The 26,518-nt window shown below is 49.1% G+C and overlaps 1 protein-coding gene across 4 annotated transcripts in view; it reads left to right on the forward strand.

Annotated features, from left to right (window-relative positions):
• Positions 1 to 26,518, forward strand: part of LOC119168268 (BCL11 transcription factor A) — a 664,540-nt gene that overhangs the window by 475,046 nt on the left and 162,976 nt on the right. The window contains exon 1 of one of the 4 annotated variants that reach the window (XM_037419671.2): positions 25,514 to 26,060. The exons of the other annotated variants lie outside the window; for them this stretch is intronic. Within the exon in view, the coding sequence (XP_037275568.2) occupies positions 26,054 to 26,060 (7 nt within the window). The 5' untranslated portion in view covers positions 25,514 to 26,053. Of the gene's footprint in view, positions 1 to 25,513; positions 26,061 to 26,518 lie in introns of those variants that run through there. 4 annotated transcript variants of the gene reach the window in all.

The following is a 26,518-nucleotide window of genomic DNA, read 5'->3' on the forward strand; positions in this document are numbered from 1 at the left end:
AATGGACGGACGGACGGATGAATGAACGGACGGATGGATGGATGGATGGATCGATGGATGGATGGATGGACGGACGGACGGACGGACGGACGGAGGGACGTATGGACGGACGGACGACAGACAGACAGACAGACAGACAGACAGACAGACAGACAGACAGACAGACAGACAGACAGACAGACAGACAGACAGACAGAGGAATTTCTGCGTTCAAGCATTCCAAGAAAGACTATCGTCTTCGAAACGCAGTACCCGCTGTCTTTTCCTAACCATATGCGTGTTACGCATTTGGGCTGCCGAGGGTCGCGCACACGAAACATCCATGGTCACATTGCGGGGGCGGTACAAAAAAAGAAAAGAAAAGAAAAAAGCGTCCCCCACCATCCTCAAGGAGAAGATGCCTTGCGAAAAAAAAATAAGGAACAAACAAATGAGTAGATGCGCAGAAATAATTACCATATATCCCGCGAGCTCTGCGTTTGACCGTGGGCGCGGCCAGACGTGAAGACGAGCCGAGTGCGTTGTGAAGTCGGACCGGGATGGGGGGACCTCTTTGGCGACCGCAGAATCTTAGTTTATTTCCAGCTTCTTTTCTATTTGCTTCTTTGGCCGTATCTGACTTCCAGCTTCACCTCTGTTCTTCTCCCCGCTCTCTCTCTCTCTCTCTTTCACAACCTCGACGAACTCGCGAGACATGTTGCGTGACCGCGACATGAATACAACATGACCGTCTCCATACAGCACCGTCGACGCCTTCGCTTCTTATATCCTTCCATATACGCATAGCTGGTGCGAAACTGCGGCTTTTGGGGACGCGGCGGTTCGTGTCTGGCGCCTGCTTGTACTGGGCCGCGTGTTAAAAAAGCACAAACGAAAAGAAAAACGTACTACTAAGAACAAGAAAAGTGTGGCGTACGTAGATGGGTCCTTGCGGGCTCTCACTTGGGTGAAGGTCCCTTTTAACCGCTTTTCGAGGAGTTCTGTATTAAAAGGTGTCTTCTACCTATATTATGACAAAAAGAGAGAAAACGTGTTGATTGATTGATTGATTGAATGAATGATTGATTGATATGTGGGGTTTAACGTCGCACAACCACCATATGATTATGAGAGACGCCGTAGTGAAGGGCTCCGGAAATATCCGACCACCTGGGGTTCTTTAATGTGCACACAAATCTGAGCACACGGGCCTACAACATTTCCGCCTCCATCGGAAATGCAGCCGCCACAGCGGGGATTCGATCCCGTGACCTGCGGGTCAGCAGCCGAGTACCTTAGCCACTAGACCACCGCGGCGGGGCGAGAGAGAACATGTCGCCTTTAGAGAAAAGCTATCTGACATGTTATCTTCTCAAAACACTCAATCCGGTATTTGTACACATTCCTTTTTTGTGTGTTTCGAAAAAAAAAGGATATCACACTACTCCGTTACTATAAACTATTGCAGACAGGTTTCCAAGTATAAATGTTCTTCTAACAATGGTTTAATGAACTGTTATATGGATTGTGTAACTGTGGCTACTTCTTTGTTTATTATTGTTTTAACATGTGTACAATACTGCTCCTGGTGCGCCTTATTGTCTGGAATGCGTTACGACACCTTGACAGGCGTCTATTTGCCTTTCTGCTGACACTGTATCTTACATGTCTCAACAGTACTCTGTAACTACTTTATGCTATACTATGTAATACCATACTATACTATGATATAATTTATTATAGTACACTTTCCAACGAGAAGACAACAGTGCCCTTGTCGCGCTCAGCTGAGGCTGCTTGTAAGGTGGACTTTCCGAAACACTTTCCTGCGATATCGGTCGATGATGAAAGCGATCTATAGAGCGATAATCGAGAGTGGTTGGTCGTCCGAACTGATACGCCGGAGCCAATTAGGAACAGTTACACAAGTCGTTGATCTCGGGTTGTATCTCCGAACCAGGGTGAATTTTTCTTCAATTGGTCAACTTTCCTTTCCGAGTATATTGTCTGCATGGAGTTTTTGGTAGTTTCTCACTACATGAACAAGGTAGTAGTCGGTTATCCTTTTCATAACAGTCGCACACGATGGCCTGAAGTGTTGTGAACTGGACAACACTTGTCGCATAAGGCAGTTGTGAAGTATACAGCGTTCGACGTTTCTCATTTTTTGTATACCAGCCTGTCGTTTCCCTTTCCCTTATTTTCCTCTCCGTCCGTAATAGTGTCAAATGATCGTGAATTTGATGAAGGCGAAATTCTTTTCTTTAGTCGAACTGGTGCCCGGACACCTTTTTACGGCATAAAAAACTCTTGAATTGGTTGAACTTGTGCATGGAAAATTTAAAAAGCAAGGTACAAGCGATTTACGCTTTGGCGGAGCTCGTCGTTTTTTGCATAATGGCCAACGAACATTTCAATGTTATCACTGGTGTTATCGGAAGCTATCGAATAAACCTGTCCTGCGCGTAATCTTGAAACAGAACGATCTGAAAACAATCGCCCAGCTCCTCAAACAATGTAGCATGGTTTGCGTCCAGCGCAGCTATATTCCTGGCTGATACACCTGAATTCTATGCGAAAAACACAATCGGGACAACACCCGAAATGAAGTTTCCGTGTATCAGACAGCGTATAACTCTTAATGACAGGTCGTTTCCTAATTCTATTTCTTTTTTTTAATTTTTGTCGTGAAACCTGGTTGCAACATGCATGGCGCCACGTGCCCAAGACAGACAATGCTGCTTCGCTGGCGTGGCGCGCCTCACTCGAAGCACCCTATATGTTTGCGGATTTTCGCGGCGTGGTGACACTAACACACATTCACGTGAGCTTTTCCTATAAGTACAGCGTCTCTCGGAAGTTCCCGAAAACGCGACGAGGCTGCGGTTGTATATTTCGCTATAGTTTCACGTATATACCTGACGAAGAAGCACCACCCATCTTCTTCCCCTCCTCCTCCTTCTTCTACGCACGTGGATAGCTGTCGCTACCGCTACACAAGCTCATATGAGAGAGAGAGAGAAAAAAGATATATATATACAAAGGGCAATGTGGAGAGATAAGGAAAGCGAGAGGGAGAGTCCGCTACACCAGTTCATAAGAAAACAATAAAAAAAACAGCAATGAATCGGGGCTACATAGGACATGTTTCTTGCCGAAAGTGTAAGGTGCCAAGCACACGTCAGATGGGTTGGGGGGATCGTCGAAACGGCGGCAGGCATGTGAAGTGTGTTCGTCGACCGCCGTCATCTCTCTAGGTGACCGACGTTTGGGCGCCACTTCAGGGACGCCTATGCATCAGCTCACTCTTTCGGTATAGGTACGAAACCGTATACCGGCTTGCACATACTATATACTCACACGTATATACGCGCATCACCAGTTTCGAGAAGAAAAAAAAATGACTAAAAACACAATGCGCTTGGCGCCATGGAAGAAGACAGCTTGTTTCTCTCTGTTTAGATATATCGTTACGGTCCCTGCTGTAGAGCTGCTCTTTCAGGTAAACTGGCAACAGTGGTGTAGTATTTGTAATTAAAAAGAAGGGAGGACATACATACATACATACATACATACATACATACATACATACATACATACATACATACATACATACATACATACATACATACATACATACATCTTTGAAGAGATGTATCGATAGATAGATGAACAGACAGACAGACAGACAGACAGACAGACAGACAGACAGACAGACAGACAGACAGACAGACAGACAGACAGATAGATAGATAGATAGATAGATAGATAGATAGATAGATAGATAGATAGATAGCACCGCATCGTCTGCAGACCACCGCTGTCTAAATCTAAGGATCATCTCAATCCGTCGATTCAGTTCGATCTTTCAGCAGCTCGTTCAAATGTCGTGTCAGCGTCATCCATGTCTTTTCAGCATTAAAAAAAAAAACTGTCTGCGCAATTTGTTGACCACTCTCGCGCCCTTCTTCGCGCTGCTTAAAGACCACTCCTCTTCGAAAAAAAAAAAACCACCGAAACGTGAAGTAGCCTCCCATGTTCTTCGCCGTCTCTCCTTGTTGAGGCCAAGCAAAATAACCTTCGAAGCAGCGTGCAACATGTGCATTTATACATGCATGCGTGTGCCCTGAGAATATTTCTCGGCTTCACGTTCTTTCTTTTTTATATCAGCGTATAATTTTGGGACGGGCAAAAATAAAAATATATATACAAGAAGTCGCGTCCTTGCCTCATGCAGCTCGTAGCGTCTACCTCTCGTCATGACGTTCACTACGCTTCTTTTACTTGTGCTTCTTGTTAATATTATTCATTCTTTATTTTTTCATGCCGATTCCTTTCGTCGGAGAAGTTCGAGAGCCTGCGAGATGCGCATGCCTTCGCTCTCTCGTAGCTGCTGGTGCCGCTCGTCTGCGCAAGCCAAAAAACCACGGCCACTCGTATATGCAGTCCGTCAGTCTTTATTTATTTTTTTCCTCGGCAAGATGATTTATTTGCTGACGCGCCGAGTCCATACCGCTTCGCTGTCGTTGCTTGGTCTGGCCGTTTCGACACCCAGTCGCCACGAGGTCGGGATTTCCGTCAGGTTGGAGGACGACATGGATCGCGGACGGGGTAAAAAAGCTGACGGGTAATTCCAGGCGACCCTGCGAGAATGACGGATTCATCGCGAGAAAGAAAAAAAGATGTACCTTCCACGCATCTGCGATCGCGTGGTGCGAATATGCCCTTGTATGGGCTTTTCTGGCTGGACCGCTGGCGCCCTACGTTACGGGGGACATGTCACGTAAGTGCATGAGTATCTTTGAAAGCTCATGTTATCATAGCTATGGTAAAAATATCTGTAGTTTTACGTCCCAAAGAGAGAGAAAGAGAGGGAAGAAAGGCAGGGAGTTTTATCAAGTTTGGCTCGGTTGGCTACCCTACACTTGTGGTGGGGGAAAGCGAGAATAATAGAAAGGAAAGAGATATAAAAGAAGAGAAGTAAGAAAGACAAGGATGAATAGTCAGCTCGAGACTACACAGCACGGCCTCGCACAGTTCTTTCACAAGCGGTCGTGAAGTTTGGTGGTCCTTAAGAAGTACAAGAGGGATTTTGTGGCTTTGTGCGTATGGGAAGCCGTCTGCCAAGGTCCCAGGATCTCTTCTGTGGAGCTCTCTTTTTTTCTGCCAGCTGACGTCACGTGGCACCTGATGCCCACAAAGAACTACACATACGGGTAACCCCCTTAACATAATAACTCCTGCTACTCTTTAAATGTTTCCAGGTGTAATTAAAAGTCGATAATGACTTCATTTCTGATTATATAATTAAGGTATTTTGGCCGCGTTGCATTTTGTGACAAAATAAATGAATGCAGCCTCCATTCCGAATAGGAAAGAAAACCTGCGTTAGTGGCGTGTGGCGAACTCAATGGAAATGCGACAAAATTTATATAGCAACATCGGTGAGAAACCTCGTTGTCCACGAAAGACGGTACTGGCTGTGTAGGAAAGTAATTAGACTGTCAAAACTTCGGTGAGGAACTGCGTATTGCTGTTGTGGTGGCGTACCAGTATAACATTTAACTGGAAAACAGTTTAAGGGACCACCCTGTCGCCGTCTCGTGGCTCGCGTTGGAGCCACGCAGGTGACGAGTTTGACGCACATACACCGACGGGGCTGCACGTTTGGAACGCTAAAGCATGTTTGCAGGTGAACGACAACGTCGAAGATCGAATTCGTATGTCAAGCCATAGGAGTGGTGGCGAAAGGTCAGCTTCGGGCGTCAGACGCATCGCATTCGTAGCAGCAAACCGAAGAACAGAACTGTGACCACAAAAAAGAAGTATTGATGATCATGTGACAAATCAGATAACCGGAAGATAAGAACAGAAAAGTGCGTAGATTATCACATTGCCCAAAATAGCATATAAATCCAAGAACAGGACACTAATTACCGGAAAAGATCCGCAAACACATGAACGCAAGAGGAAAACAGATAAACAAAAGAACACAACACAGTAGGCAAAGAACAGATGAACACATGACCAGAACGGGGAAGAATGGAATTTAGCAGGTAAACACTAGAACAAAACACAAAAGAACACGGAAGAATAAACGAACACAAGAACATGGCACGAATGAACACACACAGATAAACACGGGAACAGAGGAGAAAAGAAGGGATGAACACAAAAGAACACTGCCCCGCCGCGGTGGTCTAGTGGCTAAGGTACTCGGCTGCTGGCCTGCAGGTTGTAGGCCCGTGTGCTCAGATTTGGGTGCAGGTTAAAGAACCCCAGGGGGTCGAAATTTCCGGAGCCCTCCACTACGGCGTCTCTCTTAATCATATGGTGGTTTTGCGTCGCTAAACCCCACATATCAATCGAACACAAAAGAACAGAAAAGAGCCGGTAAATAGCAGAAGAGCAGAAAAAGAACGGAGAAGATGAACACAAGAACAGAACACAGAACAGAAAAGATGTGATAAAGAGAAGAGCAGAACATAATAAAAGCAGATAAACACAAGAATAGAACAGAAAAAGATCACGAAAAAGCAGATAAACACAAGACCAGACCACAACTAAGCACATGAACACAAAAACAGGGCAGAAAAAAAAATCAGATCAGAAGAGAAGAACAGAAAAGAGCAGATAAGCACAAAAAAAAAACACAGGCCAATCAATGTTTCGCAATTTGCACAGGTTTCACATCGGGGTGGAACTGACTCCGATTTCTTTCCTTTCTCGGGCACAGATTGTTTGTTGGTAATCTCCCGTTATTTTTCAGGGTCTTCACGATGTGTCAACTTGCTCGTCTTTTCTTTTTCCCCCGTTCTTCTCGTGTCGGACGCGCGCGCTTTTTCGCATTTCGGTCGCGTTTGTCTTAAAAAGAGCTGGTCGGGCCATCTCGACTGGTCGGCCCACGCGCCTTCATTTAAAAAGCCGCCCCCGCATACACACCGAAGCTCGCCCTCTTGCGGAGTTTCGGCACCACGCCAAAAGAGGGCGTCGTCGTCGTCAACGTTTCGGTACTCGCAACCTTCCTGACCGCGTTCACCCTTCCCTTCCCCGCCTCCCGTAAAACCCCTACGCTGTGAAGAACAATGGCAGGCTTCCAGACTGTTCTTCGGAGCCACTTTCTTCGTTCCAATTCGATGCTCTCTTTTTTACATCTAAACTGGCGATTCTTTTTCTGATGTTCGTCTTTGGAACGGGCGATGTGGTTTTGTTGCTTCGCTCTCGTTTTCGAAAGCACTTTATCTCTCTCCCTCTCCGTCATTCGTTCGCAGCCTTTCCGTCATCTTCGCTGCAACAAGGCGTGGAGATGCAAGACTCGCTGTAGCCGGCGCGTGCCACACAACTCGTGACGTGTGCCGCCGGCCACCCCGTAATTTTTGGCCTCGTCTTCTTCGCTGCGCGGACCCCGCCAAAGTGTGCGTATTTGTGTGCTTGGCTCGCGTTACAATACCGTATTTACTCGAACGTAACTCGGGTGTGTTTTTTTTCGTCAGATTGTCTGCTATCTACAGTCGGCCTTGATTGATTTGTGGGGTTTAACGTCCCAAAACCACCATTAGATTATGAGAGACGCCGTAGTGGAGGACTCCGGAAATTTTGACCACCTGGGGTTCTTTAACGTGCACCCAAATCTGAGTACACGGGCCTACAACATTTCCGCCTCCATCGGAAATGCAGCCACCACAGCCGGGATTTGAACCCGCGACCTGCGGGTCAGCAGCCGAGTACCTTAGCCACTAGACCACCGTGGCGGGGCTACAGTCGGCCTTCGAACGATGAATTGAATACTGAAATTCTGTATATTTTTTTCCTGCACGCAGTTCTAATTCATCGCTCGCGTTACGATTGTGACGGCACTACAACCGAGTTAATACGGTATACACACTCATGCACGCAAACCTGTACTTACACATATACGCGTACTCTCCGGCTGTGGAACCGAAGAGATCGCACATGAATTAGAGCTAAAGCAGCACGACCAAAAGGTCATTAAGGAACAAGGGCTATTACAGATGGTCGCATTTGAAAAGGTGAAGTGAATAGGAAAGCAAACGTACGCACATATATTGCTGTGGAGGTTTTATTTTACTTCCATCGTGCTGGTCCGGCTGAAAAGCGTTTTTATACGAGGTGCAGAGGAAAGTTAGGCTTGATTATATGTAAAGCGCACATGGAATTTCCGGGTGAATGAATGAATTTTTTGTTTTTCGGTTCGTTCAGTAAACAGAACCGCGAAAAAGTGGATCGTCGTAGTTGATAGCTATCTCGGACATGCATCATGAACTACGGTGTCTCTGAGAACTCGTTGGAAGAGATGAACAGAACAAGAAAACTTGGAGAAATACAGGGTATCTGGTGAATGAGACAGCTCAACTGAGGCTTAGTCCAGAATCACGCGTCGCGAAGAATGCGGTGTGTTCGGAGAGCTTAGCATCCATCAAAAGGTGTACGCCGCGCCACCACTCAAATACCTGTGCCAGTAACGAACCCAGCACACTCACCAGTACACCGCCACTAAAATTACCTCCAGCAGTGGAGTTATTAGCATCGGTACAGCACTAATGTAGTCGCCCCTCACAGTGTCTGTGCTAGTGAACATGCCAGTATCGTTAAAGCATACCCGTGTTTAGGGGCGAGGCTCCTTAAGGCGTGGGGCTGTTTATGTCTTGCATGTATGTAGCAGTACGTAGCCACTGGTGGCACATACCCGCTCTAGAGCGGGTATGTGCCACAGGGAATGCGAGATGGGAGACGGCGGTACTTGGAGTGTTCACTAGATGGACGCACGGACGGACAGACAGACCAGCAGACGGACGGACGGATGGATGGATGGATGGATGGATGGATAGACGTGTGGACGGATGGACGCACGAACAGACGTACAGACAGATGGATGGGCGGACTCACGGACGGACGCAAGGACAGACAGACGAACGCATGGATGGTCGCGCGGACGGACGGAAGCATGGATGGCCGACGGATACTTCGCCCCACTCATCATAATTCATTCCGTGGATATGCTGTGATTTTGTATCACTTTCTGTGCCTGTTCCACTTCAGTGGCCAACACCCTACAGCCACTACCCAATATATTGATACCAGCATAGTTATAAGTACCTCTACTGTCACCACCTAAGATAGCGTTGCCAATCACCGTTACTAGTACAGTGTCAGTACAGTCAGTACAGTACAGTACAGTCACCACTCGGAAAACGAAACTACCCGAAAGTTAGCCACAACTACGCACGTCCTAAAACAAAGCACACATCTCCGAGTGCTATAAGTTTGTGTCAAGCGTGCACAAACTTATATTTGTGTACCTTCTACGACCACCGCTTTATCGGCAGGCTAGTTCCCATTGTGTCTTCTCTTTGACAATGTGTGTTCGCTCTCGCAAGCCTTCCGCTATCACTGACCCTTCATGAATGGTTGTTTAGTTTAGAGCTATAGACTTCCCATATCTAGCTCTCTGGATTTCGTACCCACCGGTTGTAACCCCGCGATCTCCGACGACAGCGCAGCTCTGGTCGACTGGCTCGCCCTACGCCATCTCCTGCCGCCGACAAGAGCTCTCGCTGAGTGCTGCCCTGTCCTCGGACTCCTACGACCGTGTCCATCTTTCCTATCTTTTCCTCCTTCCGAATGCCGCTGCCCTGCACCGCACGCTCTCTCCTTCCCCCTCTCTCTGTCTCTTCACCTTTAATCCTACCCTTTTAATCCCTCCTTACTCCCACCCCTCGGGAGCTACTGTTGAGGTGTCGCACTCTGATGCAGACAGTTACGGGGCTCACTTTTATCTTCCTTTTTCTTTAAGAATCACATAAGCCACTTCCCATGAGCAACCACTTGCCTTTCCGGCCGCGTTGTATACACGTTTGCTTCGGTCATGCGCTTCTTTTGAACCTCGAGTATAACTTGCTTGGTATTTGAAACGCGTACACAAGCGTAATCTTGAGCCCTCCATGGGTCGTCGTATGCGCGATCTCCTGGTTTAAAGCGTCGAGACATGTGGTTAGGTGATGGCTATAGGGCAGCTGTGGACAGCTTCGCGTTCGATATTACACTTGTGAGCGGCCTTGCATTTGAGCAGCAATGAAATGCGATCGCGCACGTGTCTGCTGACCTGTGCGAACTGAGATTCTCGATGCATCATGTCCAGTTTGTTTGAGCTCACTTCACAAGCAAGGCTCATTGTCCGACGCGGTGGAGCTGTGGTTATAAATATGGCGCTCGTATGCTGCCCTGAAGGTCGCGTTTTCGATCCCTTTGCGCTTCCATTTCGATGGAGGCGCAAAGCTAAAAGGCCCGTGGACTGAGTGATGTCGGCGTACGTTAAAAGAACACCACATGGTCGAAATTTCCGGAGCACTTCATTACGGCGTCCCTAAATCGTAGCGTGGTTTTCTGGTTTTAGGACGTAAAGCCGCATTCCTGCTGGAGTGCGAATATTATTATTATTATTATTATTATTATTATTATTATTATTATTATTATTATTATTATTATTATTATTAAAATGATAGTTGATTCGCTAGCATATAGTGTGGTGAGATATGGTATTACAGTTTTCGCATTTTGCTCAGAACGCTGGAAAACACCCATTGACAGTTTGCTTCGAAATATTTTAAAAAGTGTTGGTAACGATAGTAATGTAGATGCCAGTACTATCTTCCAGGGTTTGGGCTTTTGTGTATTCCAGGATTTGTTTACAAAAACAGTTGTGCTGAGATGCAATTGGTGGGATGACTTTAAAGTGCCGTATGTAACGCGTCGACCCCTGAGAGGGGAAAAAAGCGTTTTGTAGTACCCAGGTTTTCTACCAGTTGTAGAGAAGTGAGTACAAGTGTATGTATTCCAAAAGTTTTCAATGAACTACCTGTAGAGTATTTTTTTTCAGCGAGTTCAAAAAAACAATCAAAGAAATTACTCGCTTAGCTGTAAAATTGCATGTTCTACTTGTATGTCACGTATGCTCTGGGTCCCTCCTTTGTTCTTCTGTTTTATTTGCTTCCTGTAAAAAAGCAATGGTGTCAATCATTAGTCTGTTCGTTGGCAAAAAGCAACAATAGTTTTTGTTACCTTATATCCACATAGCTGTAACCGGCTTGGCCGGGCCTAGTCGCACAACTCCTTGGGACTTAGACAGGCTCGTTTCTTTGTATTTCTTATGGATGTGTACAATAAAGTATTATTATTATTATTATTATTATTATTATTATTATTATTATTATTATTACCAGCAGCAGCGAAGTTTATTACGCGTAGTGTTGCTACAATTCGCTTTACTGCAGAATAATTTACAAGCCGCGTTTGTTTAGCGGCTGCGATATTCTTGCTGACCGCGAAAACCCGGTTTTTCCGTTCCTTCACGGTGAAGGTAACAGTTCTGCACAGGCATAGATAGCGTTAAAAAAATCATGAAGGCAAATAAACACCATCCACGGAGGAGAAAGATGTCACTAGTCTTCCAGTCGCTTTAGGCACATGTACAAGGTGTAGTAACAAATGCAGTTGTGCGTTGAGATTGATTGCAAGACGTTGCTGTTGTTACATCAGAAGATAACCAGTTAGTGATGTAGAGGGCCCACGATAGGAAGGCAAATAGTGTAGAGAGAGAGAAAGAGAGGCTGAGGAAAGGAAAAGACGCAACTTCTGCCGCCCTAACTGGGAGTAGTATACGGGTCAGCGCCCTAAATAGAGTAGTTAAATTCCCGCGACGTGCGAGACTCTGTTTGTGGTACGATCTTCAGCTTGAGACACGTTTGCATGAACTCTCAGCTGTGCAGCCGCACTCACAGACCTTGACGATTCGTCACTCGTCTCGGGTCACACGCGCACGTGTCACGAAGAAGCGAACAGGCTAAATCAAGGCTGTCGTACAGGAGAACGCGAACGCCTTCGCGCATCGCAATGCCATCACGCCGCAGCCGCGCGTACAAGCCCGCGACCTGCTTCCTCTCTGATACGCTCGTCGAAGCGTTCGCCTGTGCGGCTTTCGCCTTGGTAATACCAACGCCGACTAAATTTCAAGGCCGAAAGGCTGCCGCAGTGACGTCAGAGGGTGGGGGCCCAGTTAAGCCGCGAACGCGGCGGAAAGCCTGTGTTTCGTTCACGTTTTAGGAGAACCAACGCTCTCACAGCTGCTGCGGCTAGATTGGGCCGAATAAAAGATGTGGAAAAAAAGTCTTACTGAGCATGCTCAGTTGGGCAACTGGGCCCCCATCCTCTGGCGTCAGTGCGGCAGCCTTTCGGTCGGCCTTGAAATTTAGTCGGCGTTGGTAATACATACGTTCGCTTTCCCTCGACGAAAGTGATCTATACCACCGCCGCCTTTGAGAATCAAGAGCGACGTTTGCTCGGCGATAAGACAAAAAAAAAACGAGAAAAGAAAAAGGAACGAACGGATAGCGCGAACAATGATAAAACACATCCGTGGCCGGGATCAGGGAGGACACGAGGAGAAAAATTGAAAATAAAGAAGAGGAGTGGTCCTGGTCCACTAACGCGGTCTCGTCGGAAATTGCGGAACAACGTCGCGGCACGCGCTCGCGTTGTATTCCGCAAGATTTAAGGGGTTCGTGTGGGGAAAGGGGGTGGGGCTATGGAGCAACGCTTACCTTGAACCGCCACTGCCGCGTTGATAGTAGCAGTATAGAAGACTCGCTTACCAACCGTCGCTGATTGATTGATTGATTGATTTGTGGGGTTTAACGTCCCAAAACCACGCTATGATTATGAGAGACGCCGTAGTGGAGGGCTCCGGAAATTTCGACCACCTGGGGTTCTTTAACGTGCACCCAAATCTGAGCACACGGGCCTTCAACATTTTCGCCTCCATCGGAAATGCAGCCGCCGCAGCCGGGATTCGATCCCGCGACTTGCGGGTCAGCAGCCGAGTACCTTAGCCACTAGACCACGACGGCGGGGCCCTACCGTCGCTGATATCAGCTGTGCGCGATAGTGATGAAGGCTCCCTGGGTGCCGCCGCAATTCTTCACTTTTAACATTCGGGAGAAGACTAAAAAGAAAAAGAAAAAAGTTTAAACCATTTTCGCAAAGGTAACCCTGATGGGATGCGAAGCAGCAGCGTTGCGCACGGACGCGATCGGCGTTCTTTACTGGCGCCTCGTCTCTGTCGTACTACCGCTGCCGACGCTTGCGTTCGGCTATACCCTGGCTCGCGCCTCGTCGGTTTTGCAGGCGCATGTGACGTCGCCATTGGTGAACGCGATCGGCTTCGCTAACCCTCGCAATGCCGACGACGGCTGGGTTAAGCCTAATCGCTTCGGCGGGTGTTTCGGCGGGCGAAGGAGCGTCGTCTTCCGTTATCCTTTCCATCGCGGATAAACGAGCCGAAAGAGTGTTACCACTCGATGTTAGCTCGAGTGTTGCGAGCGGTGGAGAAGGTGAATCGAGGGAGCGGTGACTAGTACAGACATGTTTTAACGCGTACCTTAGGCGCGCGTCAGGTTTATTACGCTTGAACCGACGAGTCGGTGGTGTCGCGAGTGGCGGTCATGGTAGTGGCAGGTGTTGCGGATGCACGCACGAAGCGGCAGCTGCGGTGAGCGTGATGTGGGCCAGGGAGAGAGTTGCGTCAGCGCGCACTGCGAGGAAAGCGTGACGTCAACGCGCAGCTCTGGTGTCACCTACTTGGCTCCGCTCCAACACCAGCGGTGAGAGGAGCGAGTTGCGGTGCGTTCGTACAGACGCACGGAGGGACAGCTTACATAGGCTAGTCAAAGAGTTGCTTGACATCTAAAAATTACGCCTTCTCGCTCTGAAGGGAACCGTGTGTAGATGCTAAGCAGTGGGTGCTAATGCGCATTGATGGCGACGTTGACGCTGGCGCTCATCGCGGCGTTGCGTAGGATTGAAAATTAGGGAGGCGCAAAGCACGCAGGGATGGTCCGTTGTTTTCTACTGACACATGCCAATCACTGCTAATGGGCAGTGAGATACAGAAGCCTCCGATTGGACACAGAGACCGGCAGTCCGCTTTTACGTAATGCACACGTTGCGAATTTTTATTGTTCAAGAACGCACAGAAAAAATCTCCCACCGGCACTACCTTGGAGGTCACTATCCAGTGCCTCCACACACGGAGTGACCATTGAAAGGTTTTGCAGCGTGAGCAGTTGGTATTCAACAAAAAAGTTTTTTATGCTGAAGTTCACAACAACTTCGTGACGTACTTCCGTCACGAATATGACGTAAACATTTACTAACAGATTGCAAAGAAAGGAAAGGTGGCGCAGTGGGGCGTTGACGAGCGACCTCGTGCTCCTCAGCTCGCGAAGCTAACGACTAACCCACAGAGCGACGCTTGTCCACGTGTTAACAGCAAGCCATATATATATACACCATATACCGTGGGCGGTACTGAGAGCTCGGAAATTTCAGCGCGTTTTCGTAATTACTAGTACACACATTTGTCTAATCTTCGTACTTCTCTGGCCTGCTTTTGGCTCCTTGTGTGTTCGTGTGGCTTGGAGCTATTTTCTCACGAAACAAAAATAAGCAAATGCTCAGTGGTTGCGTTTCACCACCTCATTCTTTTTCCGACTTACCTTTCCCAATTGGGTCACGAAGTTCAAAAGGGTTGATTTTTTCTTTCAAAACAAAACCGAAACATAGCAATAAACGAAGCCGCAAGTACGATTCGCCACCCATAAGTACGAAGACTAGGCAAATGTTCGTACTACCTATGATTCCCATGGTCCCTGAACGATCGCAGCGACAGAGTGCCCTCGAGTTAATTTCAGGAAACTCTATGGTTGTGAGAACGCGTTTCACTTACGTGTTATACCGAATCTTAAAATGAGGGATCAACCGCGATTTTTCAATCAAGAAACTCGCCAGCCGATGCTGCCTGCGTCGGCGTCTCGAGGCGAGAAAGGGGGAGCGTAGGAGATGAGAGATAAGGGGTGGGGAACTTCATGCGCAATGGCGGTGTAAACGCCGCGGGGAGAATGCCTAAAGGAGAGGGGGGAGCGAGCTTAGGCTAACAGACGCTCTCTGCGTCCGCGTTGCGACAGGAGCGAAAAGAGGTTGCGCTGCGTAGTGTGAGTACGGACGCCGACGCCGCGGGACGTAGGCCCGAGCAAGAGATGCTTCGCATCTAAAGAACCTGCAGAGTTCGAGACGTCAGCTTGCGTACTCCCGTGCAATATTGCAGAAAGGAGGTGATTCTTTTCGCTTTTACAAATGGTTTATCCACAGCCTCTGTTTATGTTATACCTCCTCTTCTCACCGTCTCTCGTGCTTTCCGGCCACCTATTCAACGGAAATAGAGGTTATTTGGGGTCCACGCAGGCTATCACATCCGCGCTGGCTCACTCACTCACTCACTCACTCACTCACTCACATGCCACGAAACACACGCACCCACTTCGGTGGACCCTCTCAGCGGTTGCTGCAGTCACTGCTTAAAAAGTTATAGTGTCTTATCGCGCATGAAGGCGAAGAAGAGCGCAGCCTATACAGATCGCAAAACCGAGATAACGATTACAGCGCTCCCGCGCGGTGCAAACCCGCGCTCTTTCTTAGGCCAGCTGGTGCGTAGAGTGCGTGCGCTCTGTTCCGTTAGAGCAAAAAGTATACTATAACCTTTAACAGGTCCAGATAATTCACCCGATGTCTCTTAATCTCGCTTGCACTCTCAATGCGTGACCCTACTGTTCGAGGAATAGCTTGCGTGTTCGGAGTGTTATATATGCAAGCATGCGAGGCTGACGGGGAGCGGAGGAAGGGCTTTTCGCGTTGCGTTGTTGTCTCGAGTCTCGACTTATAGCGTCTGCGAAGGTCTTCCTCTATCCTGCGTAAACTTCAACGTCGCGGCTGCGAAGAACTTTCTTTCTTTTCTTTCTTTCTTTCTTTCCTTCTTTCTTTCTTTCTTTCTTTCTCTTTCTTTCTTTCTTCCTCTCTTTCTTTTTTTCTTTCTTCCTTTCTTTCTTCCTTCCTCTCTTCCTTTTTTTCTTTCTTCCTTTCTTTCTTTCTTTTCCTCTTTCTTTCTTCCTTTCTCTCTATGCTAAAGAGGAATACCTTTCTTTCGTTCGAATACGGGGAACTGAGATGGTTTCCGACCGCTTAGCTTTTTGTTGTTTAAGCCCGTTTTTGCGGCTCGTGCAAAGGATATCTGTTTATCCCCAACGCACTTGCATGGCTGTTCTCCGATTTCGTTTTCTTTTGAGTTATGAAGAGATTACTGCTATGTGCCTGCATGCTAGCGCAGATATGGATCACCTATACCTAGCGTTGGAGGTTAAGTAGACTAGGCGAAATAATGAGGAACAAAGCAGTCGTATGTGCTTTCCAATAACCGCAAGATAAAGGAACCCATTCCGGAAACGCTAACGCTATTCCAATCTCTGAGCGTTCCTCTGGGTGAAAGTTGTACATAAGTTCAGTTAAAGATGCGGACACCTCCATAGCTCCATAGAAAATTACTTGGTACGCTGTTCTGGTACGCCGCACGGTAGCTCGTTAGTTATGCGGGGCGTAGGTTTGTCATGTAAAAGTTCGTGGTTTCGATTCTGGTATTCTTACAAGAAGCGGGATCGAAGAATTCTCCTATATAATGTGTACGTGTTGGGCTCCAAAAACAGGAACCTGTATCAACGCTGCAGGGGCGTAGCAAGATATGTTGTTCTTGGGGGCCACCTCCTTCTCCTTGATTTCGGGGGGAGGGGGTGCAGGGTCACCTTTTTAAAATGGTCTTTTTTCGCTCTGTGTGCCATGGTAAATAAGAATATGGAGGGGGGGGGGGGGTCACGGGCCCGGTGTGCCACCTTTTGTCTACGCCTCTGGTCGGTTTGCTGCTTTGCTTCATAATGTGATCGTGTTTTTACCATGTCACATCTTATAATACAACTAATTGGAATCACCGTACTGAACCCCGTTATACTGCTACATGGAAAACACTAATCTCTTTTTATTGTTCATTTCCTTGCGATTGCACCGAGAAGCAGGGTAGAGTCTTCGATAGCTGTTCATTTCTTTGAAACGTACCTTGAAACAAAGAAACAGTAAAATGCGACCCCCCCCCCACCCACCCCTAATACCTCCTCCTGGCACTGTATTTTGATCATAAGAGAGGGAGCCGAGAATAGATGGGGAAGAGGAAATGAAACATCTTTCTTTCTCCCCTCTGCCTTTAGGGGAAATCTGGGCACGCCTATATTGATGAGCAGTCTAGAACAGGAAAACTCACGAAGATTATACAGTTGCTGAAAGTGTCCAGCGCGACCCTTTGCTGAAAGAACTCGGATGAAGGTCGAGTCATACGTGAACCAGCCTTCGCAGAATATTCCTGCACGCGTCGGTGAAATTTATTGCTCAATACAATAATTCGCGAAGCAATGTAACGGCAAATACTTGCCCCTCTTGATGAATACTGCGTGATAGGGACGTCATCTTGCATAGTTTAGGAAAATTACTGTTGCCTATTGGAAAACTAGCCCTGCCGGGGTGGTCTAGTGGCTAAGGTACTCGGCTGCTGACCCGCAGTTCGCGGGATCGAAACCCGGCTGCGGCGGCTGCATTTTCGAAGGAGGTGAAGATGCTGTAGGCCCGTGTGCTCAAGTTTGGGTGCATGTTAAAGAACCCCACGTGGTCTAAATTTCCGGAGCCCCCAACTACGGCGTCTCTCACAATGATATGGTGGTTTTGGGACCTTAAACCCCACATATCAACCAATCAATCAATCAATCAATCAATCAATCAATCGAGCTATTGGAAAACTGTACTGTAGATTTGCTTTCGGCTCTCTTCTATGTGCATTCAATTCGGCCTCATAAACGTATACTGTTGGTGCGCCTCGATATACACAACGCCAGCCGATTGTTACGCGGTGTCGATTTGATCTTTGTACTGTGTATCTTCTTCCTGTTGTTTGTGAAACGAATACAGGGCCTTCTTGCTACAAAACACGTTCGCTTGCGTGGTAATCAGATTGCGGTTACAGATTAACGGTACGGGGTGTGTGGCTGATTATGCGTTACAGCGATACGAAACCAACGCACCTCGGAGCGAAGATTTGTGAGGCGAGACGGAAGGTTCATCCATGCATACTGGATTGAACGTGTGTGGTGTCTTCGTGATTCGATTGCATGTGTTGCGCGTTGCCTCGTTGATAGTGGTTCGAGGTTTAGAAAACTATTAATCCCTGCGACCGATATAAGGGACTGCGGGTAGAGCGTCGTTGGGGAAGGATATAGAGGAGGTATAGGTATAATATCGTGGGAATGGTATAGGTAACCCTATCGAGATGCGTGCCCGTGCCCTCTACACCTATAGCGTGCTTAAAAACGTTCGGCTGAGGCTTCTATTGCGATGCCAACTCTTGCACTCGAACTGCACATTGCCGTGTAACTTTCTTTCTTTATTTGCTTCAGTTTGTTACAAGCTTTGTTTTCATTCGTTCATTCTTGTTTAGATGTAACCTTTTCTTTTTTTTTGTGCGGAAGAACTGATAGAAATGAAGTAGCCAAGAGAATACAAACCTCTCCCTCTCCACACCATGTCATTGTATGAGAAGGAAGAAAAAAGAACGCAAGAACAGCAGCATAGCCACATTTTTAACATAACGTAAAATAACATAACATAACATAACATAGAAAACATGCCAGAACCTCTGGCATTGTATGAGAATCGTGTACCACGTGGTCAGCGCTGCGGTTATTTACTACTCGATCATTGTTCTTACAGCGTGAAGTTCGCGCGAATCAACTGGTCTACGGTGCGAGAAAAGGACGAAGGCAAGCGTTGCCTTTCTTTACTTTCCGCTTATCAGTTACTTCTCTTGAAATCGAAAAATTGATGCAGTCGTGTCACTTTTACTCGCGATTGTGAGCGTCGATCGGGCGTCAAGACATTTAAATTTTCTCAATCGTAATCGTAGGACAGACAGACAGACAGACAGACAGACAGACAGACAGACAGACAGACAGACAGACAGACAGACAGACAGACAGACAGACAGACAGACAGACAGACAGACAGACAGACAGACAGACAGACAGACAGACAGACAGATAGATAGATAGATAGATAGATAGATAGATAGATAGATAGATAGATAGATAGATAGATAGATAGATAGATAGATAGATAGATAGATAGATAGATAGATAGATAGATAGATAGATAGACAGATAGATAGATAGATAGATAATTGAAGTGGAGTTCAGGTGAACCAGAGGTCACCACATCCGGTTCGCTACATAGAGGCAGTGCAAGAGTGACGCATAAAGAGAGAAAAGAAAGAGTACACAAATACACATATATACATATCGTAAGTCGCAACATTTCGCTTCTACGACAGACGCGTTTCGCAATTCGAACCTCGGTCGTTGTCGTTTTCTGTACTTGCTTTCTTCTTCCGGATGCCCTTTCTTCCTTCCGTGTACGTCGCTTCCGCAAACGTCGAGAACGCCGATGATGACAACGGGTCGCGTGCAGGTAACATCGGCTACAACGAGAACAGCAACGACGCACAGAAGCACGGGCGACGGAAGAGCAAGACGTTGTCGACGGCTGGGAGAAAACTCATTTACATCACAATCGAGCGCGAGCTTATAACTGCGCGTCCCCTTTCACTCTTCGCTTCCTCTCCCTCTCCACCCTCCGCCGCACTCGATTTTTTTTTTCTCGTGCTCTGCATCGTGGTTCCTTCGTACTGCACACGTTTGAAAACTGCCTTTTCTTTTTATGTAGCCTATTTCGGTTGCTGGTCTTCCTGTTGGCTTTTGTTCTCCATCACTTATTAAGGCGTGCCTTCAAATAAAAGCCGGACCATTCTTCTCTTTCACGTCTGGAAACGTAGTAATACTCACCTTTTCATAAACGCCTCCCTGGGCGCCGCCATAGCCCTCCTTGGGCTGTGCAAATTGGCGCGTCCCCTCGAAAATGCACTGACAACGCTGCGCCCTTAGCCTTTGTACTCCCGCGCACAGCCCATCATGGCGGTGTTTTTTTAGATGCGGAAGCATCTTATACTCGCGCCTTGTAGTGCGCCGTCCGCGCCGTCCGCACCGCCTTAGTTGAGCTAATTCATTGCGTCTGATACAATAATCACTCGTTCTCTGCTACTGCAATATTCACGCGTTCATCAAGTATAAGGTTATTTGTTGCACTTCAAAAGCATACATGTGTCCGAGTTAAAACGGTCAAAGTTTCACATTAAATGCACCAGGAAGGTAAGGTATTGGTACGGAAACCAGTAACACAAACATGAGCTTGTACGGTAAAGTTAGCTATTTAAAACCTACGCGAGCGTCGGTGCACACTGAACCATGCCTGTGTATTCAGGCATGTGTCACACTGAACCATGCCTGTGTATTCAGGCGTGCCGGTGCACACTGAACCATGCCTGTGTATTCAGGCATGTCGGGACGGCTTTAAGCTCTCCCATAGTAGAGTACGCTGTGCTCTAAATCGTTACCCACTTTTTCGACCCCCCCTGTGTCTAACTCTGTTACCAGCCACTAAACTGTTTTAGCGGGACGGCTCAGTGCTCTCCCATAGTTGAGTACGAAGTACTCAAAATCGTTCAACATATTAGATGCGGAAGCATCTTATACTCGCGCCTTGTAGTGCGCCGTCCGCGCCGTCCGCACCGCTTCTCGAACATTCGACAGGTGACGCGCGCGCATGCGCCGTCGCGCCGTCGCCCACCATCTGTGCCGCGCGCGCTTCTCCTTCGAGAACATTCGACAGCTGACAGCGCATGCGCCGTCGCGCCGTCGCCATCTGTGCCGCGCGCGCGCTTCTCCTTCGAGAACATTCGACAGCGCATGCACCGTCGCGCTGTATATATACTCAAGGTCGGCGCTCGCTCGCTCAGTTGCCGCTCGTCCGTTGGTTCGTCGCAATAAATAAAACACCGCCCTTTCGCATACGTGCCGTACGTGTTCACTCATTTAACACCCCATTTCACAACCACGTTAACCAATTTAGCCATCGACCCAAGTAAGTCGCAATTTAACACCCGTTAACCAATTTCCGCATCCTCCTCAGTGTTCCCCCGAGGGAAGCTGCGGGCAATTTTTTTTTCCTTCCCGTGGAAAGGTGTATAGGTATCACCTTTTATAACCACAAAGTATCACGTGACGGTTCTTTGACTATGGCAACGCGCACGTCTTTTCTTGGGCTAACTGTCGCGTTACTGTCTAGTGGACCAGGTGTGACAAGGTGGGTTTGCCCGTATCATGTGCAGCGCATATCTGTTAATGATGCCCATAACCGTTGTCATGGATTCCGAACATAAAAGGCTCGAGGAAAAACCCCTTCGATGTCATAATTCCGGTGTACTTTGACGAATTATGGGCACGCCGTAAGGTGGCTACTTGGAATCATTTGGACGACTAGAAGATTGATTGGTGCGCGCCGTAGTCTAAGCACGCGGGTCTTCCCGCATTTTCAGCCGGGAGTCGGAGCGGCGAATGTAGGCAGCAAGTAAAAACTTACCTGCTGACCTATCACGGGAGGTCGTTAAAATAATAATATAGCTTTGCCGGCAATGCCGTGCAGTTCAGCGTAAGGTATTGTCGTTCTCTGTAAGCGCACCCGTGGCTCGCTGCGTAAGGCGTGCGAGACTATGTGTGAAAATATCTGAGAGAGAAGGAATGTAAGAACGGTAGGGAGGTTAGCGTGACGAAGTCCAGTTTGCTACCCCACAAGTGGGGAGAGAGGAATAAGGGACTAAAATAGAGGGAGAGAAGGAGGAGATACACATTTGCACACCATAGACACACATAGCGCAGGGTTTCACAGGCTGTCGCTCGGCGATGTTGCCTTCAAGAATGGTAGAAGGACACCTGTGGCTTTCTGGGCTGATGTACTGTGAGACCATGCAGCCGAAATCTTTTTCCTGCTGATGGGGCCATCATTTATAGGTCTGTACAGATGCGATAGCTGAATCAGTTGGTAAAGGCCACACCGACCCACAACCCACGCATCATTGTAGCTTCACCTCGCGAAGTCTTTGATAGTAAGTGTTGTTGGAATAATGAATGTAAGTTGTGTGGGTGACGGGTGAACTTCAGTGGCGAATTAAGTTGAAACATGAGACTTGTACCTTATGTTTATAGCCCGTGTGATATTGCAATTCTTCGTTATCGCTGCCACAGCTTGCGACACTATACCTTGTTAGATCGTTTTTTTTTCTCTTTTCATTCAGCTTTATTCCGATGCAGTATCGTAGCCTTCAATGTCGTCGGTTGCGGAAACACTACACGTTACAGCTCGGACGTCGATTTCAAGGCGTCGTCCCTTTATTAGCGCCGCGACTGTGTCCTGCGGCGAACAATAGAATTAGCGGACGTCGCCAGTCCTTGGGCTCCTGTACGTATACAAGCGTGCTTGTTTCCTCAAGGGTCCGGCCTCAGGAGAAAAAAAAAAGAAGAAAGAATAATCTTGCTGCCACCTCGTTGGGCCTCTTGTTGTGTCCAGCATGTGCGTTACGTGAATGCAAAGTCACTTCTGCATTTTGCTGTCGTATTGTTTTCTTGTTATATGCATCTTGTGCACCTTGAACTTGTTCTCGTGACAGTGCTGATTTTCAGACATAAATAATCTCTGTGATGTTACAGTAGTAGTATACAGAACTTTCTATTTCTCAATAAACAATTGTATCGGGCCAGTTAGTAAGGATCCATCTTGCTAGGAAGCGCAGCCACTATTACACAGAACACACATTAACTGTGTAATAGTGGCTGCGCTTCCTAGCAAGATGTTTCTATTTCTATCATGAATATAAGGCTGATTAATTGCGATGCTGATGATATTGCCACAGGCGAATATGGCAGAGGAGGACGAGGACGAAGTGCTCAGCGCAGTGCGCTTGGACTGCTTTAGCGTTGTACAGTACGTCTTCCTGTTCAATACGGCGTGTTGTACATAGTTTGTTCCTCGTAACATCTTTGGTGGAGGTGCTGGGTAAATCATTTGATGTTTGCGATGCCACGACGATATGATTTAATCTGTGACGAAAGGGCGAAACATATGCACCAAGGCGCGCCGAATCATCGTTGTAGTGTGTTGAGAGGTAATGAATTGATTGCGTGACGTACGTTTTACATCGGTGTGAATGGACACGAAATTGTAAAGCTCGTAAAGTGGGTAACTACATATATCGCGAGAAATTTCCGAGTCATGAAAATTTGGGTAGCACGAACTGCATGCTGAGAAGTAACACACAAACACCGTGTGGTGAAGCACTTGCTGTATTGGCTATTGTTGTTTTATATCAAACTTATGCATAAAATATCACAACATATCCACGGAGTGGGTGATCATGAATGAGGCGAAGCGTCCGTCTCTCTTTCCGTCCGCCTGGATATGCGGTGCTGGGCACGCCGCAGGGACGGACCGCCCCGGACCATTTGAAGATTCGCCCCTATAAAGAAAGACTAAGGATACTGTGGGCTTAAAACTGCTGCGGAAATTACTACACCTGCGTACACTTCTTAGGACAAAAGTCAGGAAGGATACATAATGTGCGTGTCGTCAGTGAGTTCAATTCAGGCCCAATTCGTGGCTTGATATGCGTGTCAGAGGCTTTTTTCTCCGATCACTTGCCATGGGTCGAAAAATACGGCGCTTCATTTGAGTTCGACAACTGCGCCTTCGGGAGGATGCTCTGCCATCTCGGAAGCTAGAGATCTTGGAGGGCCGTTTCGTCGAAGCATCTTCACCATCTAGACACGGACGAGAGGACATACGCTAACGACCACACCAGGCAAGGCGGCTGCCTTTCAACATGACAGCGCTTGTCTTGGATTGTCCGCATTGCCACGAAAACGCCCCGAAAGACTTCATCAACGACCGTGGAAGTGGCGCAAGTTTAAAGCTCGATTCAGCATCTCAGCAAGCGAGAGTCTAAAGCAGGGTAGATCGACACTCGTGTCCACTGAAACGAACATGGGGGAACTTCGACCGAGATTAACGGAGAACTCAGCCAGCGAGTGACAGAGAGTTTTCTTGTTAACTTGGAAAAAAAAAAAGACCAGTCGACAGCGGGCTGCTGAAAGTTGCAAGAGCTGCAGCTGGAAGGAGACCACGCAGTGCTAACAGCAACAACGAAATCAAATAGAAGCGGAGAGGCAACCGCTGCCTTCTCAAGGGGAGGGAGGCGGGCGGTCGCCGCCGCATTTCCGAGAAGTCTTTGCAAAGGGAGACAGCCGCCGCGGAGAAAGCCAACGGCGACCGCCCTTTGACTTTTTTTTTTCCTCTTTCGCGACGTCAGCCGGACTGAGGAGACGTCGCAACCCTAATTAGACCGGAGCGCCCATCAAAGCCCGGGGTCCACCGGAGAGACTCCGCACGGGTTGTAGTCGTGAAAAAGAAAACGGGGGAGAGAGCACGCAAGCGTGATAGCCCAGAGTGGGAGAGGATGCAAGCGACTTTTCTTCGTCAAAGGACTCGTTGCGAGGAAAGACACGCCGTGCGTAGAGAAAACAAAAAGTACGTGCACAGCTCTACGAGCGTTAAGTGCATCGGTTCCGTTATAAGCGCCCCGCACTGGATTTTTTTTTCTTTCTCTTTCTCCGCTTGCCGAGGGCGACTACGGGATGGTTGCTGTTGCCGCGCTGTCGCTGCTGCAGCCTCTGACGGAGAGACGCGCCGCCGCTCTACGGATCAGAAACAAAAATGCGCGGGGGCCGAACCGCGCGACGGCGTACTAAGGAGAGCGCCGTCCTTTCCACTCTTCCTCCTCGCCTTCAATGCCGTTCGGCCGGCGAGAAAAAGAAGGCTCTCCGGAGTCCTAACACTCGAGCGTCGATGAGGAGAACCAGAGGACAACGAAGAGGAGAGGGAGGACAGGGGGCGAGAGCCGGAGCACCGAAGAGACAAGAAGAGACGGTCCCCTACCTCTCCGGACTTCAGCGAGGAGAGCGCGCTGTCCCCTGGCGGGGGCCGTGGAGAAAGGGAAGAGGAGCGCCTCCGTCGCGCCCCGGACGCGGGGTTCGGCCCCTGTCTCGGCGCTCTCTCTCCCCGACGAGAGAAGAAGAGATTGACCAGGGACTTGGACGCGCTCCTCTTCAGCATCACGCGCGCTCCTCGCCGCCGCAACCCCAACCTCGCCCCTGTTCTCCTCCGCATCAACCGTTCTGCTTCCTCCTCTGCTCGGCGTTGCCGGGGCCGAGTTGCGCCGCCGGTGGCCGTAGCGGGTCCTGCGCGCCGGTAGCGTTCCCGCGGTGGAGGGAATGGGGGAGGCGAGTCCACACGTAGCCGGGCGCGCGGGCACCACCGAGGTCCTTCTCCTCTCTCGCCCGTTCGCTCCCCGAGGCGGCGTGGTGGTGACCGGGGGACCGTACTCTCCCCCCGGCCGGTGTGTGTGCGGCCGGCGGCAAAAGCGCCGGTTCTCCGGCTCGCCACCAGGCGGAGGGACAGCGCCCGTTCGCTCGCCCGGCGCGCACCGCCCTGTCCTGCCGCTCGCTCGACGCCCTGCTGTCATTCCGCGCTGGCTCGCGCTGGCCTGCCGTCGGCGAGCCTCTCTCTCCCGCATTGTGCGACTCGCGAGCCACGCGGTCTCTCGCTCGCGCTGCTCTCCTCTCGGAGTCCGTCCGCGTGCTACCAGAAAACTTGCTCTCCTGTCATCCGGACGCGCGCTCTTTTTTGACTCGCCGACAAAGTGGACGTTGGGACACTGTTCGCTCCGCCGGCATCGTCGAGCGGAAGGAGTGTTGTGGGCCTAGGCGTCTCCGGATGTGCGAGCCGTGAAGAGCGTCGTCGCGTTGACCGCTGGCCCTCGTCCGGCGGCGGCGGCGTCGGTGATGTGTGTGGTGCGACGACGTTGAAAGGAGCCGCGGGACGAGGAGGAAGTGTGAGCGAGCTGCGTGCTCCCCGAACTCTGGACGAAGGGTCCCAGCCGGCGTGCTTGCTGGCGCACCTCCAGGCCTGGACGGCGGCAGCGGCGGCCGCTTTGGCTGCCCGCCGCCTCTGGTGGACATCCGCGTGCGCTGCCGGCGGAGGCGGCGTGGTCAACGGGGACCTAGCCGCCCTGCAGGGTGCCGCAGCGGGCCATGCCGCCCCCGCCGTGCCGCCTCAACACCTGCCCTGGCTACCTGACATGAAAGGTGAGCGCTCGTCACTGCGTAAGTCCTGTGATGGACAAGCCCCGTCCGGGCTTGACTCTTAGTCGCGCACGTCGCTGTAGATGCGAGTGACGGTCACTCGCGATGTGTTGTCTCGCTCTGTTCAAGATATCGAACCTTGTCTGTCTTGGAGCTGTTGCTTCCTCTTTTCCATGGATTCCACTGACCGCGGTTAGTCCATGCGATGCCCCGGCCACTTTCGTCCATCGTTGCATTAACCGCATCGTCGCGCACTGCACCCGTCTCATCGGCACTTGGCATGCATTGTTCTCGCTCTATCCAAAATCTGGAGCCTCGCTTGTCTTCCAGTGTGCCCCGTTCTACATTTGGTGTCCATTGACCGCAGTTAGTCCGGCCGACTCGCCGCTCCGACCACTGGTCACTCCTCTCGAGTGATGTCTCTATGATCACTCCATCCAATCCTGTCGGGTTTCGCTCCG

This window comes from Rhipicephalus microplus, chromosome 6 (assembly GCF_043290135.1).
Source record: "Rhipicephalus microplus isolate Deutch F79 chromosome 6, USDA_Rmic, whole genome shotgun sequence".
Lineage (NCBI taxonomy): Eukaryota > Metazoa > Arthropoda > Arachnida > Ixodida > Ixodidae > Rhipicephalus > Rhipicephalus microplus.